Here is a 15,735-nt window from a genome sequence, read left to right as displayed (position 1 = left end):
TTATGGATTATATTGTCACTGGACCTATTTATTCTCTTCTTTGATTAGTTTTCTTTTTACAATCTCTATAGAAATGTGCTCCTCACTATTTCTTTTGGATCTTCCTGTGTTGTCATTTTGTGGTCTGATTTAAAGTATATGTGGCACTTAGTTTTGCTTGAATCTTTGTTTTACAGATGTATAACTGATACAGGATTAAATACCTTTTGTATTCCTTATATCAAGTTTGTCAAGATATCTGAAATGGAAGTGGAACATATGCTAAAAAATGTAAACCCCGCCCCACACAAAATTGACACAATACCTACAATTGAACTGAAGAAATCAGCTAACATAGTAGCTCAAACTCTGACTAAAATCATAAACCTATCCCTAAAAGAAGGAACAATGCCAGATATTCTGAAAGGAGCAATAATAAAACCAATAATTAAGAAAAAAAACAGTGATTCCCTTATCCTAAACAACTACAGACCAGTATCAAATCTTCCTTTAGTAGCCAAACTAATTGAAAAAACGGTACAGAAACAACTAGCTGAACACCTGGATAACAATAACATACTGTATCCATCTCAACACGGCTTTCGAAAACACTACAGCACTTAGACTTTACTCCTCTCTCTAACAGATAACATTCTAAGAGGCTTTGATAGTGGTAAACACTATATTCTACTAATGCTTGACCTATCGGCAGCCTTTGACACAGTAAACCATAAAATACTAATAAATAGATTGGAAGAAATCGGATTACATGGCCTAACACTAAAATGGTTTAATTCATACCTAAAAAACAGGTTTTTCCAAGTTCAGATCAACAATACATTGTCAGAAAAAATTAATCTCAAAACAGGAGTTCCACAGGGATCAGCCCTATCTGCGACCCTTTTTAACATATAAATGCTGCCATTATGCCACTTACTTGCAGGGCTAGGAATTATACACTACATTTACGCCGACGATATTCAACTAATTCTACCCATAGAGGACACTCTAGAGAAAGCATTAAACCTAGCCAACATGTACCTAAGCATTATAAAACAACTACTGACACAAATGGAACTTGTAATTAATATTGATAAGACAGAATTTCTACACTTAGAACGAAAAAATTCTGAAATCAGTCAAAGCTCAATAATACTCAAAGACAACCAGAAAATAGAACTAGCGGGAAAAGTACGTAACCTGGGAATAATAATGGACCCTGAAATCAATCTGAAACAACACATATCACTAAAAGTAAAGGAAGGTTATGCAAAACTCATGGTACTCAGAAAACTTAAACCACTACTAACTCAAAATGACTTCCGAACAATACTACAGGCACTAATTTTCTCCAGCACAGATTACTGCAATGCCCTTATGTTAGGACTACCTAATACAACATTAAGACCACTGCAAATACTTCAAAACACAGCAGCTAGAATACTAACTGGAAAAAGAAGGAGGGACCATATAACCGAAACACTAGCAGAGTTACATTGGCTACCAATTGAACACAGAATTAAATACAAAACCCTATGTATCATTCACAAACTAATTTATGATGAGAAATCAGACTGGTTGAACACAGCATTACGGGTACACATTCCACAGGAACCTCCGATCAGCAAATAAAGCACTCCTAACCATTCCATCAGTTAAAACAGCAAAACTAACCCAAGTGAGAGAAAGAGCCCTATCACTAGCAGGACTCATAATCTGGAACACAATGCCTCCAGAGATCAGACTACAAAGTGATCTCAAGACATTTAAGAAAAGTTTAAAAACATGGCTTTTTAAACAAGCATTTTATAAAGAGACAGGAAAATAGAGAGAAATTATTCAGGATAAGACAGAAAGGCACCGACTCACAGTCTGAGGACTGTACAGTAGATTAGTCTATGAACTCCACACCACAATAAAGCATAACGATAATACTATATGTGACAAAACTACCGGTGTAAGTACCTTGGTACAATTGGTCATGAACTATATAACTAAATGTCTATGTTTAATGATATATTGTAACCGAACCTTTGACGGCACCTGTTAGAATGTACTATAGTACACTTTTACCTACATTAAATATGTGCCTATATGTAAACCATTGCGATGGTATTTAACTTAGCAACAGTATAGAAAAGTTTTTAAATAAATAAATAAAACAATAAAATAAATAAAAAAAAAATATATATTTATTTATTTATTTATTTATTTAAACATTTTTTATATACCGAGGTTCTGGTAACAATGTTACAAATCACTTCGGTTTACATATAACATTAGGATGACTTAACATATGAGTCTTACATAGAACAGGAAAATGAACTTGGAGAAAAATTGAGTTAACTATATATATATATATATATATATATATATATATATATATATATATATATATATATATATATTACACACCATGAATATAATCATCACAATAAACAAATAAGCAGGGGCTAGCAGGGCTTAGGTGAAAGTCCCATAGGAAGGAGTCTGATGAAGTCAAGGTGCAGTGGTCAGGGCTGGCAGCAAGCAGAGAGTATCCAGGTCCAGGCCAAGGTCAGGGCAGGCAACGAGTACTGGGCAACAAATTTTCACAAAAGTCATGTTACGGAAATGAAATTAGTCAATTCTTATACATTTCCATGTGCTAAACATGAATGTGACTGTGAAAATGCAAAATTGGCTCTAGTTTTTTTGTAATATGCAATAATATAATTACATCTTGAATTGTATGCCAATAGTAGGAGACCTATGGTTAATACCATTGGAAAAATGAAGTCAGAGACTACGTCTTAGATTTCTTTGCTTGTCTCTTGTACACCTGTTTGGCAGCATCTCTGCGGAGTGTCCAGCAGTAGTCAGCCAGCATGAATATTTCAAATGCTCACCCTTTCTGACTGGGCTTCATATAGTACACTGCTGACGTCAGCTTACTCAGCAGCAGCATGGCAGTAGAACTGCATTGCATCAGAAAATGATGTAATAAACTCTGGATGATGTGTGCATGATGGTATTATGCAATATGATGCAATATTACATCATTCTAGGCTTATTTACAGTCCTACTGGATACATTTACATGACTAAACATAGAAAGTGAACTATATTAAATATCTTCAAAACGAGAGCCAATAAAAACTTTTCATGGTCATATTCGTGTTCAGCACATCAAGATACTACAGAGTAGGACCTTTTTAGGTCAGTAACACTTTCATTGTTGCCCAGTGATCAGTATCTGGGTCCAAGCTGGGGTCAGGGCGGACAGCAATCCAGAAGTGAAGTCAGTACAGAGGTCAGAACCAGGAATCAGGCCAAAACAGACAAGACAGGCAGGGATAAGACATTAAAGACCAGGACAAGGTAGGACAGACAGGGCAAGGCAACAGAGAGGCAGGGCAAGGCAGGAACGCAAGAAGGCGGCACGGCAGGGGAACAAATCAAGGCAGAACAATAAGACCAGATAGGAAAGCAAGGCAAGGCAGGACAATGAGGCACAGGAACGAAGCAACATACACTGCAAGGCAGGAGGACCTGCTGCTGAAGGAAGGGCTTGGAGCATGGCTGGGGTTTAAATACCCAGCTACGCTGACATCATTAGAAAATGCCACCAGACTCTTTCCTGCCACGGGGCCTTGATAATCAGGGGGAGGCTCGGCATGACCAACAGAGCATCCAATGGCGGCGTTCCCACCCTGAGGAAATCCCGGCAGCTTCCTGCAAGCCCAGTGGTGCTGAGGGTACGTGCAGCTGGTTGTGAGCCTTCCCACAACCGGCCAAAACGTTACAATCATCCAGAAGAATGGAATGAACCACACTGTCAAAGGCAGCTGAGATATCCAGGGAAACCAATATCAAGGAACGTCGCTGGTCTAACTGTATTAATATGTAATCTGATAAAGAAAGCAAGAGTGTTTCTGTACTGTGGTTTGCTCGAAAACCACATTGGTTTGGGTGCGAAATCTGACGGATCTGAATAAACTTCATAAATTGTGTCAATACTAACTGTTCAATAAGTTTGGCAAGTGTAGGAAAATTTGAGATAGGTCTATAACTACATGGAGGATCAGCAGGTAAATTGGCCTTCTTTAAGACTCGACTGACCACAGCTTTCTTACAAAAATCAGGTACTATGCCCTGAGAAAAGGATGAATTAACAATGCCAAACCAACTATGATGCCCACAAGGTAAAGATTAAGTGAACAATGAGCGGTCCTTAATGAATTAATCTTTTTTTAATAACCCTTTATTTAGTCAATTTTATCAAGCATACAAAAAAATGGCATACAGACTAACAAAACAGGTACCTATCCAAGTAGGGGGGTAATCAAAACAATATGTACAGTCAAGGAGCAGCATAAGTACAAATACAAAAACAGAACAATTAGAACAAGAGAGGAAAGACAGCTAGGCAGAGTGCTGATGATATATATCCCAAATTACATTATATTTAAAGGACTGACCGTGCAAAGCATAGCAGTTTTTCAAGGTCTGCTACAACTTGCACCTGAGCTCTCCAATCATCAACAGTGGGCTAAATTTCCAGAAGATCGTGATGGTGAATCTGGTAGCTAGTAATAACTGTGTTACCAATTTACGATGTTTTAGTGGAATTAACGAGCCAGTCCACCTCCCTAAGAGCGCTAACAAGGGTGTGATTTGCACCGGAAGACCCAAGATATCCGCTATTTTGTGTGTAATCTGCGACCAAAATGGTCGCAGCAAGGAGCAGGATCACCACATATGTTTGTAAGAGCCATGCACCCCGCACCCACGCCAACATAAGGGACTAACTAGCCCCAGGTATAAATTTAGAGTAATAAGTTGGCATGCGATACGTTCTATGTATTAGTTTGACCATTAATTCAGTTCTCTTTGTACATTTGAAAGAGTTTTCTTTTAACCTCTGTACTACCCACAGACTCGAACTGAGTCCAGCAATTCAAACTAGTGCCAGTCTCAGGAGATGTAGCAACATTAAAAGGAACTATAGCAGCAGAATGCAGAGATGTAACCTTATCCCTACAGTAGGAAGCAAATAACTGCTTTGCCAGCACACTAGTAGCTGGCCGAGATAGACTACTCACAATTTCAAAGAGCTCACGAGGTCGATTACATAAAGGCTGCAAACAAGATATAGAGAAGGATCTCTTACATGGTGCGAATAGATTACGATGATGTGATAATTCCTCCCATTAATAAAGCCTTCTTTTTGTCATTAGGGAGGAAAAGAAAAAATCAAGGTGGAAATAAAAAGGAAGAGATCTATCCCTGGATAGCCTGGACTTGACAGGTATTAGGGATCAAAGAAAGAAAAAGTGGTTAACCTGCCACTATGTTGGTATATGCTGTCTTGTCTCAGGACAGAGATTTCATAGTGTCTTTTTTTTTTTTTTAAAGATGTGACATTATTTTATGACCAGAGAATATGGATATTTCCTGATGTATGTAAGGCTACCCAGGCATGAAGGAAGAAATGTGTAGAGAGACTGTCTCCATATGCACTAAAACGTTTATTAGATATGGGGTGCTCAAGCCGATCCTATGGCCCTCCCCCCCCAGCCAGTCGGGTTTTCAGGATATCCCTAATGAATATGCATGAGATTTAATTGCATGCACTACCTCCTTTGTATACAAAATATTTCTTAAGCATATTCATTAGGGATATCCTGAAAACCCGACTGACTAGGGGGGCCCATAGGACTGGTTCGAGCACCCCTGTATACACCTTGTAAATATATTTTAGTTCTGGGTGGTGCACATTATATCTTCTTTGAGTCTTCACAATTGCATTTTTTTGTTAAACTCTAAAAGTCAGAAAGTGGCAGAATTTGTTAGCCCCGGTGGATGATGGCTGGCAAGTTCAGTAATTTGACTATACTTTATGGATTATATTGTCACTGGACCTATTTATTCTCTTCTTTGATTAGTTTTCTTTTTACAGTCTCTTTAGAAATGTGCTCCTCACTATTTCTTTTGGATCTCCCTGTGTTGTCATTTTGTGGTCTGATTTAAAGTATATGCGGCACATAGTTTTGCTTGAATCTTTGTTTTACAGATGTATAACTGATACGGGATTAAATACCTTTTGTATTCCTTATATCAAGTTTGTCTTATTTATTTAACTTTTTTTATATACCGAGGTTCTAGAGACAAAATCACTAAGCACTTCGGTTTACATACAACTATTGAAATGACTGACTTCAGTCTTACAGAGAACAGGAAATAAAGAACTTGGATATTATACATTTAAACTCATAATGACATAGAACCTTCAAATAACAGAAACAGTAAAGGTTGGTAGTCAAACATGTAACAGGTGATTATATGAGAATAGAGCAATATGAGATTATATCTGTGGTTGTTTGGCAGTGAAAAACATGATAATTTGCATCCAGTGGGTAGGAAGGATTAAGATCGAATTAGGCGTAGGCTAGGGAGAAGATCCAAGTCTTGAGTCTTTTTTTGAAAGTCTTGATCTATGTATATTTTAAAATGCAAATAAAATTAAAAAAAAATATATATCACACTCCATGAATATAATCATCACAATAAACAAATAAACTAAACCCACCACCTTGTCTCTTCTCAAAAATCGCCTATTCAATAGATCAGTTAGTCAACAATATGAAAAGACTTCCTAAAAAGTCAAGTTTTGATATTATGCCTAAATTGCATAAGATCCAATTCTACTAATTTCTAAAGGAAATGAGTTCCACAACTGTGGAGCTACAATAGAAAATGCCCTTTCCCGTGTGCTTGATAGTCTCACCGGTGTTATTGAAGGGACAGACAATAGATGGGTCCTGTGAAGATCTCAGTGACCTACTTGGGTTATAAGTGACCAGGCAGACTCTCCAATATTCCGGACCAAAACTCTTCATGGTCTTAAAGTAATTTGTATTGATTATGGTTAACTAACAGCAACCAATGTAAATTCCTTAATACTGGTGTTGTATGATTTCTGAGTTAGTCAGAAGACTAGCTACTGAATTATCAAAAAAGAAAGAAGAAAGGTAGAAGAGGAGGGACACAGAGGAGGCAGCCAAAGAGGCCTTGGTGTAGGAGGCCAGAAACATGAAAGAACAGCAAGGAGGCACCCATGTCCCTGGATCTTTAGGATTAGGGCCACCCGAATTGATTTGCCAGAGGCATTAATCTGAATGCACTGCTTGAGCTCAGAGGTCTTCATGGCTCTTTATAAGGAGTTAAAAGCCAACAGTGATGCTAAGACAGCCAGATCTTACATCATATCTTGACTCATCAAACTGTTGAGCTTGTTACATGATCTCATCTCTGGGTTTGTTTCAAACCACAGAGGCTGAAGTTGGTGGAATGGAGCAAAGCATTTTCGCCAGTTGTTTTCACCAGGTACTGTAAGCCATGCAAAAATAAACAGGACTCTTTATTATACATCCCAATCAGAGGTAACAATGGCAGGACCTGAAACAGGATTTCAATAACATCACTGGCCTACCAAAACATGGTGAATGCAATTGACTGCACATATGTGGCACTTAGACCATCTTGTGAAAGGAAAGGGGCATATAAAAATAGGAAATCATTTCATTTCCAGAATATACAAGTGGTGTGTGATGCACACATGCAACTACTGAATGCAGGGGCCGGATATCCTGCCATTACACCTATATCCTGCGCAATTCCGCCCTCTTTGAGCAATTCAAGGAGGGCTTTACAGCAGAAGGTGGCTGATGGGTGAGAAGTCTTTATCTTACCTACTCCTAAGTGCCACAATCCACCTCTTTTTCACACTGTCCTCCCATACTGTTACACACTTCAGCAAGCATATCCATGCAAACCAAACATGCTACTGGGAGACAACTTTATTAACTGAAACCAAACTAGCACATGCATGCAGTCATCACTTGCTGCCACTATAATTGGTGCAAAGTTGGGGGAGACCAGGGGGCTTTGGTGAGAATGACATGCTCAAAGGAAAGCAGCATGAATGATGACCAGAGAGTCAAAACATGGGAATCTCACTGCAGCTCACTTTCTCCAAAACGTCACTTCAGATGTTTGGATTATTCAGGTGGTAACTTACAATATTCCCCACAAAGGTGGATTTGATTGTGCTTGCCTGTTGCATGTGTCACAAAACTACAGTGAGGTATCACATAGTAGCTGACATGAATTCATACCTCCCTGCAGGATCCCCAATTGCCCCCACCAGACACTGGGATAGCATCAAGAGGAGAAGTTATGTAAGAACATAAAAATTGCCATGCTGGGTCAGATCAAGTTCCTTTGAGCCCAGCATCCTGCCTCCTATAGTGGCCGATCTAGATTGCAAGTTCCAGGCAGATCCCAGATTAGCAATAGCTTTCTTTAGTCTACCTAATAATGTGTTACGGACTTTCCCTCCAGGAACTTATCCAATCTCTTTTAAACCTCGCTATGCTAGCCACATTGACTGCATCATCTGGCAATAGATTCCACAGCTTACCTGTGTGCTGAGTGAAAAAATTCTTTCTAAAGTTTGTTTTGAACCTGCAGGTTGTTAGTTTCATGGAATGTCCCCTTATTTTAGTATTATTTGTCCTTTATTTACCCTTTCCACCCCACTCATGATTTTATAAACTTCTATTATGTCCTTTCTCAGTTATCTCTTTGCAAGCGGAAGAGCCTTAAGATTAGCCTCTCATCATAGGAGAGATGTTCCAGCCCCTTTATCAATTCTGTTGCCCTTCTCTGCACCTTTTTGAGTTCTGCTATGGTCTTTCTTGAGACGAGGAGACCAGAATTGCAAACAATATTCAAGGTGTGGTCACAGCATGGTTCAACAGAGGCCATATGATATACTCTGTTTATTCTCCATTCCTTTTGGAATCATTCCTAACATTCTATTTGTTTTTTTGATTGCTGCCGCACACTTACCGGAGGATTTCAATGTATTGTCCACAAGGACTCCAAGGCCCTTTTCCTGGGAAGCGACTCCCAATATAGAACCCTGCATCAAGTACCTGTAGTTGGGATTATTTTTCAGCAGCAGAGCCATTGTGGCTTATGTCTCCTACATGTGGCATCAAAATGGGAAAAACAATTATCCTTACTCCAGCTTAGCTAACAGATTTCCTTTCTGTATTTCCTTTTACAAGAGTGTGGCTGTCCCTACAGACCACCCTCTATGGAGTGTTTCAAGCATATAGGTAAAAATCTCCTGCTTTTGCCACATTGAATATGTGCTTTATTAGTGAAACCAAAGGGTCAGTGAAGGCCTTTGACCCAGGCCTTTGCTATGACACTACAGGCCTCTACAGGAAACACTTCACAGGGTTGACACATTGCATGCCAGGATACAGGTGCCTAAAGATATCCCTCTCCATGTGCTACTGGTAGACCAATTCCTAGACCTGCAAGTATTTGATGGGACTTATTAATATGCCTTATTCAGGTCCTTACCATTTAGATGCAGGCTAAACAACATGTAAAAGTCTGGCACCACTGCCTACACCTAGCATGTGTTGCGTAGGAAGTGGATCCTTGGGCTGAGGTGGGGTTGATGCAACCACCGTCAGCAGGCGGAGTGGGCTGAAGCTGAAGGCCACTGGAGCTTCACCAATACCAGCCCACGATCCCCTCGGGTTGAGCCTTCGGGTGCCAGGGCCGGCAGGACTTAGGCGGGCCTCAAGGTTGAGTATAGGTAGGAGATGGTTCAGCCCAGAGACAGCAGCCGGGAGATGGCATGGTCCTATCCTGGACCGGATGTGGAGCAGGAACTCAAGCACCAAGGAACAAGAGGGAACTGAAGGTGCCTGAGCAAAGGAAGGCCGAAGCCTTAATAGTCCGTGTCCAGAGGATAGGGACAGAGGCGTCACTGTCAAGGTTGCATGGAAGCTGGCAGCACTTGGAAGGTGTAGCAAGCAACATGGAACTCTGGACTCAAGAAAGTCTGAGGCGAAGTCATTCGTAGCAGTGGTCAAGGCACGGAGAAGGCAGGCATGGTCAGACGTAGCAATAATCAAGGCATGAAGAAGGCAGGCATGTTCAGACGTAGCAATGGTCAAGGCACAGAGAAGGCAGGCGTGGTCAAATGTAGCAATGGTCAGGCTTGGAGAAGGCAGGCGAAGTCAGAAGTAGCAGAGGTCAGAACCAGGTAGTCAATCCGAAAGACAGACGTGTCAAACATGAGGAGCAGGAACCAGGAATCACAGGAACAAGACAAGTACAAGGCAACTCGAACTCGGAAACCGGAACAGGAGACTAAGGCGACCTGTTGCAAAGGCAATGCTGAGGAGCGCTGCCTGAGCTTTTTTATGTTGAGGGAACTGACGTCAACATCCGGGTCCGCAGCCAGGTTCCCGCTGCGGGCCCTATAAAGGTTTCACTGGTGCATGCACCTAGGGAGGGGCGCAGCGCTGCTGATGGCGTCTCTCCGCAAACCCCGTGGAGAGGCCCGCCGGATGGAGGCATCCTGGCTGGAGGTCCCGGGAAGCGGAATAGGGCCAGAGGAGCTGGTGGAAGTCCGAGGTTGAGACTGGCAGCCCACCACCGCCAGCAACGAGGAGCTGGAGCCTGAAGCTTGTGTAGAGAGGTGAGAGGACCGCAAGCATAACAGCATGTGACCAGGATGTGTTTCCTCTGGCCTCTAGCAAAGATTATGAAAGAATTTCATGCAGGATCATACTCAATCTTTCACACTTAAGGGCTGACAAGATGAAAGACAGAGAGAAAATCCTTCTTGTCTAACAAATTTCTACAAGACATGGCATTGTATAGATTTACACACAGGTTTTTGATCTTTAGCACAACTCCCCACACTTCTCATTTGAAAGGGAAAAGACAACACACAGCTTATAACTTAAAGAAATCCAGATTCATTTAGACAACAAGTATGCATTTTCAAACACAAGGTTAACAGATGACAACTGTTTTCAAACACTGCTGTACACTTCATAATAATAACAACATTATAAGGCATTACATTTTACCTATTCAAAATAAAGAGCCTACAGAATGATAGGATTGTGCAGAAACTGTTTACAAGACGTGTTCTATTCACTAGAGAAATCCATAGATGGTATCAACGGTCTACAAGACAGGGGTTGATGTGAAGAAGTCAGGAGGTCCCACACTGTCTTCAGACAAGGCTACAGCAGTTTAGTGATAAGTTCCTCACAGGGACGATCAGCCTCTTCCCACCAAATCTTGAATGCCACTCTCCAGCCTTTCTACCTCTGGTCTGAGGCTCTCTGATATAGGCACTCTTGCACAGCACAGATGGAGTGGACGCAGTGGAAGGTGTGGGGTAGATTAGGCAGATAGAATTCAGGCAACCAATGTCCTATTTGCTGGCATATGGCAATGGTTATTTCTGTCATGCAAGCAGTTAGTCTGTCCAAAGATTGCAACAGGTATCCTGAAACTTGTACCTGAACTGCGCTCAGAATATCTAAGGCTTCTTTGAGGTCATAACTTCTTTTTGTTTTAATACAGACCTTTTTTCTTAGAGCTTTGAGGCCCTCATGAACTGTGTCATCCAAACATTGCAGCCCCAACATTACTTGTAGAGGGAGGATGATCAGATGACACTGCCCTCCTGAATCAGGGCTGGCAGATTCCTCCCTGGCATCAATAGGATGGATCTGCCAGGAATGGCCAAGGCACCATCTGATGCCAGTCCTTCTCCTCCTTGTAGACTCTCTTGGCTGGATGTTGTGGGCGGGTACGACTTGTCATCCCCAGGGTCAGTGGCATAGCTTCCAGTATGAAGCAATCTTGCTTGCTCCAATTCCTGCTGCTCAATGGCAATTTTAGGATCAACCAGTGCAGGTCTTGAGTGTCCAGGAGTTCAGGGTGCTTTCCACAAATCCTCTGGATCTTAGAAAAATACAGAGATAAGTAAGTCTTACTGCTGGAGCACATGCATCCCTTTTGCTTCCATTAGAAATGTAAAACTCATCTAAAGCAAAGCACTATCCGGCAACTATCCTGCCTTTCTAAAAGAACCTGGCCCAAGTTTTCCTCCAGACCTCCCAAATGGGCTCTCACATCCTAAGATCTCAACCCAACCAAAAACTGCTCTATCTGATAGGTCTTATAACCTCCTATATGCACAACAGACAGGTCAAGGCCTGTAAGACAAACTTGCAAAGATACATTACTGAGCTCTTGCTCAATGTTCCTAACTTGTGTTCTGGCAAAACATGTAGCTTACCAGCTTACCTCTGATGAATTGCTGATTCTGTATCCATGGCCTCTGCAAGGCTGCCAAAGTCATCTGGACCCAAGGTTTCAGTAAGATGTTGCTCCAGTGGTGTGAGGCAAATTGAATAAATATGGCCACCTCCCATCTTCCTCTAATTTATTATCCCAGAGGCAAGTCAGAGGCATCAGACGCTATTATTTTTTCAAATGTGCTCCTTCACTGCCAGGGATTTCTTGTGGAGTCTGTCCCAAAGAGTAAACTGTAATTTTGTAGGATCAGCTCCAGAATGTGATAATTTTCTTCCTGAGTGAAGCCAAACGTGGTCATGCACTTGCCTCCATAGTGCTTAGTCTGGACTCCATGTCTTGTTCTTCCGCCAGCTCTTTGGCACTGTCCTCCTCCTCCTCCACAGACATAGGAGATGCATGCTTTTGGGAGTCCTTGCCTGCTTTACATCTTTTTCCTTTGCCTTCTCCCAGTTCTTCCTACCCTTGCTCTGCTGTCCTATGTTCCCCCGCCCGGTGTCTAATGAGCCTGACCTTGGCTATGTGGGGTCCCTTCTACATCCACCCTCTGGCTTGACTGTTCTGTCGGTACTAACGCCTCATCTCTTCCTTCCCCTCTGCTTTTCCCTGTAGTGTAGTAAGCATCCTTCCTACAGTCTCCGTTCTCCTCCTGGCACTACTACCCTTTCACCTCTCCTCCCCATGAGACCTACCCAAACTTTAACCTCTCACATTCCTTAAAAGCCCAGCCACACACAGTCGCTCACCCCGATGCGCTGCCTTCTCTCACCAGCCACATCATCTCATGATGCTCTTTCAAGATTCTTCCTGACACTGAAACACGTACTCACTCACCCTTTCACTCACAGACTTGCAACGATGACCAAACAAAGGAAAAGTAATACACAAAAGGACACAAGACACAACCCCAGGCCTCCCGGTTTTTTTGGGGGGTTTTTTCCCCATGTCATAGGGACTTCCTGCTCTCCTTTAACCTCCCATTCTGAGGTTCACTTGTTCTCCCAGCTCTCCCCTCGGCACTGACAAACAGACCCATGTGCCGTACGTCTTTTCATGCAAATCTGAAGCAAGGAGGCAGAGCCAAGAAGAAAAAAGATGACGGAGCATTCTTCAAAAAGCACATATGCACTATCTTGTTTAGTGGCCACATGCTATTTAGCATGCAGGAGGAGCTGGCATGTAGACTCTATATTTTTTGTGTGTTAAGAATCAGGCAAATTACACAAAAGCACTATGGTTCCTACAATTTGGCAGACATTCCAAAAATTTAGTGTATTGTTTGTTAGGTGCCTTTTGAGTATGCAAACTAAATTATTTAGTGAATGCATGCTAAAATGTTTTAGTGCATAGGTCTCTCACTTGCTTTTTTGGATAAAAAGTAAAGTTGTGTAAGTGAGCCCATATGCAGGCGAGTGGATTTCCAGCCACCTGAAAGCACATGCATACTTTCATAAGGCGCACAAATCTGTCCATATTAAAAATGAAAAAAAAAGAAGTGTCCTGGAGCGTTCCGACAGGCATTCATTAATTGAATACATGTGCCTTAAGTTATCAGAAAGTACATACTGTATATACACGGCATACTGCTAGCAACTAACTTTACATCCCCTCCCCCACCTTTCCAAATCTGAGCTCAAGGAGAGTTACAAATCAGGGACAGAAAGCTTAAAATCGAAGGACCTCATTTACTATAGACACAGAATGGAAGAAAAGCCTTAGTAAATCAGGCTCTAAGTTTGTCCCGAGGCAATGGAGGGGGAAGTGACTTGCTCAAGGTCCCAAGGAGTGGCAGTGGGATTTGAACCCTGGCTTCCCTGGTTCTCAGCCTCTGCTATAGCCACACTTTGCCTAAAGTATACATGTATTACTTAGCTGCATAAGAACCCAATTTTGTGCAGACTTAAAAGCACGCACGTGACTTTGCAGTGAGGCAGCTTATTGAATATATTTAGCCCTGTGCGCATACTGATGCGGAAGCCCAAGATTTGATTTTGTTAGCCATTTTGATACTGTACGTAACCTTTATAGTTGCAGTTTTGCATCAAATACAGAAATGCATTTGTATCAATGGGTCATTTTCTAAACTACTGAGTATTTTATCCAGTCAGTGGGAAGACACTGTCCCTTTTTTCTCTTTCCCCTTTTTTGGTTTAGTAATTAAAACAGTCACAAAATTCAAACCTAGGTAGGACAGCATTGAGGGCAAGGGAGAAAGACAGCCGGAGCTTGTGTATGGTTTGTAGCGACACAATGGATAGGGGTAACTGTGCAGGCTAGATGGTGCAAGAGATCCCTACCAGCTGACAACTACTGTGGGCTACTGTGTGTCACAATCCAAAAGAGGGAGGGATCACTGAAGTCCACCCAGATTGCGATCAGCCCCCTCAAACCATGATTGCTATGACTAGCCCATCTCAAACTTTTTCTTCACAGCTGTATTCCATGGCTTTCTAGGAAGCCCATGCTCACAGAACAAGCAGACGGTGGCCTCTCTTTTAGAAATGGAAGGATGTAGTGTGTTTTGTAAAGGCTGTGTAAAAACATGGGACAGTTCTCTGAAGTACAAAAGGACTCTAGAGTGTTTGCATGCAAATCAGAAGAAACCTTACCTCTCTGACCGAGAGCTGTGCCGGGAGGGACACGGAGAACACGAAGCTGGCAAACTGATAGCCTGCAGAGTAAACCTTCTGGCACACCTGCAAAAGAAAAGATACCCCCAGTGTCTGTAGTGCTCCTGGACCACCTCCTACCTGAACATCTACCAGGACAGTTTTCAAAGCCACATATGTGGGCAGATAGCAATTTCTGCGTCTGTCTTAAACTGTCCTCCCGCAATGCATGCAGTATTGAGTATTATCAATTGCGTTTAGGGGATGCAATCCAGGGCCGGGTTTGGGGGTATAATTAGAAAATAATGCATGCAAATTGCATTTCTGAGCCTGTGTGCATTATTTTCCTTACAAAATCTACCCACACACAAAGCCGGCGCAAAAGTCAAGAGGAAAATACTTACAGACCTTCCCTTTGAGATTTGGGGCAAAATCCACAAGCAAAAAATACCCACTGACTTTCCAGCATCAGCCAACAGTTTGAAAATTGCGTCCTGCCTGTGTTAACAGCACTGACTGTGTTTCCTGAGCTGCAGAGTCCATTGGGTTTCTATCTGCATATGATTTAATTGGAGAGCTCCCAGTTTTGCAGGGCTTGAAATGAGAGATGAGAGGTGCAGCTTAACCCAGATATTCACCTGCGGGCGAGATTCTACTGAACTGCAATAAGAAAAATGATTCTTACCTGCTAATTTTTGTTCCTGTAGTACCATGGATCAGTCCAGACTGTGGGTTATGCCTCCTTTCCAGCACATGGGGACAGAGAAAAACTCGAAGGGCACCCTCTCTTATCCTGGTATGCCTCCTGCATCTCTTCAGTATAAAGATTATCCAAGCAGAACAAGAATAATAACACAACGAATCAAGCAATGACCAAACCTTAAAATAGAACTGATGGGAATTATTCCTCCTTGAAGAAAGCAACCTGTAGTCTTTTTCCGTAGTCTTCTGCAATA

The 15,735-nt window shown here is 41.9% G+C and overlaps 1 protein-coding gene across 6 annotated transcripts in view; it reads right to left on the bottom strand.

Annotated features, from left to right (window-relative positions):
- PUS10 (pseudouridine synthase 10) overlaps nt 1-15,735 on the bottom strand; it is a 151,811-nt gene that overhangs the window by 121,115 nt on the left and 14,961 nt on the right. For all 6 annotated transcript variants that reach the window (XM_029593713.1, XM_029593715.1, XM_029593714.1 and 3 more), the window contains one exon: nt 14,780-14,866. In XM_029593713.1, the coding sequence (XP_029449573.1) occupies nt 14,780-14,866 (87 nt within the window). The remainder of the gene's footprint in view (nt 1-14,779; nt 14,867-15,735) is intronic.

The sequence above is a fragment of the Rhinatrema bivittatum genome, chromosome 3 (assembly GCF_901001135.1).
Source record: "Rhinatrema bivittatum chromosome 3, aRhiBiv1.1, whole genome shotgun sequence".
Lineage (NCBI taxonomy): Eukaryota > Metazoa > Chordata > Amphibia > Gymnophiona > Rhinatrematidae > Rhinatrema > Rhinatrema bivittatum.
This window is presented reverse-complemented; position numbering and strand designations above follow the sequence as displayed.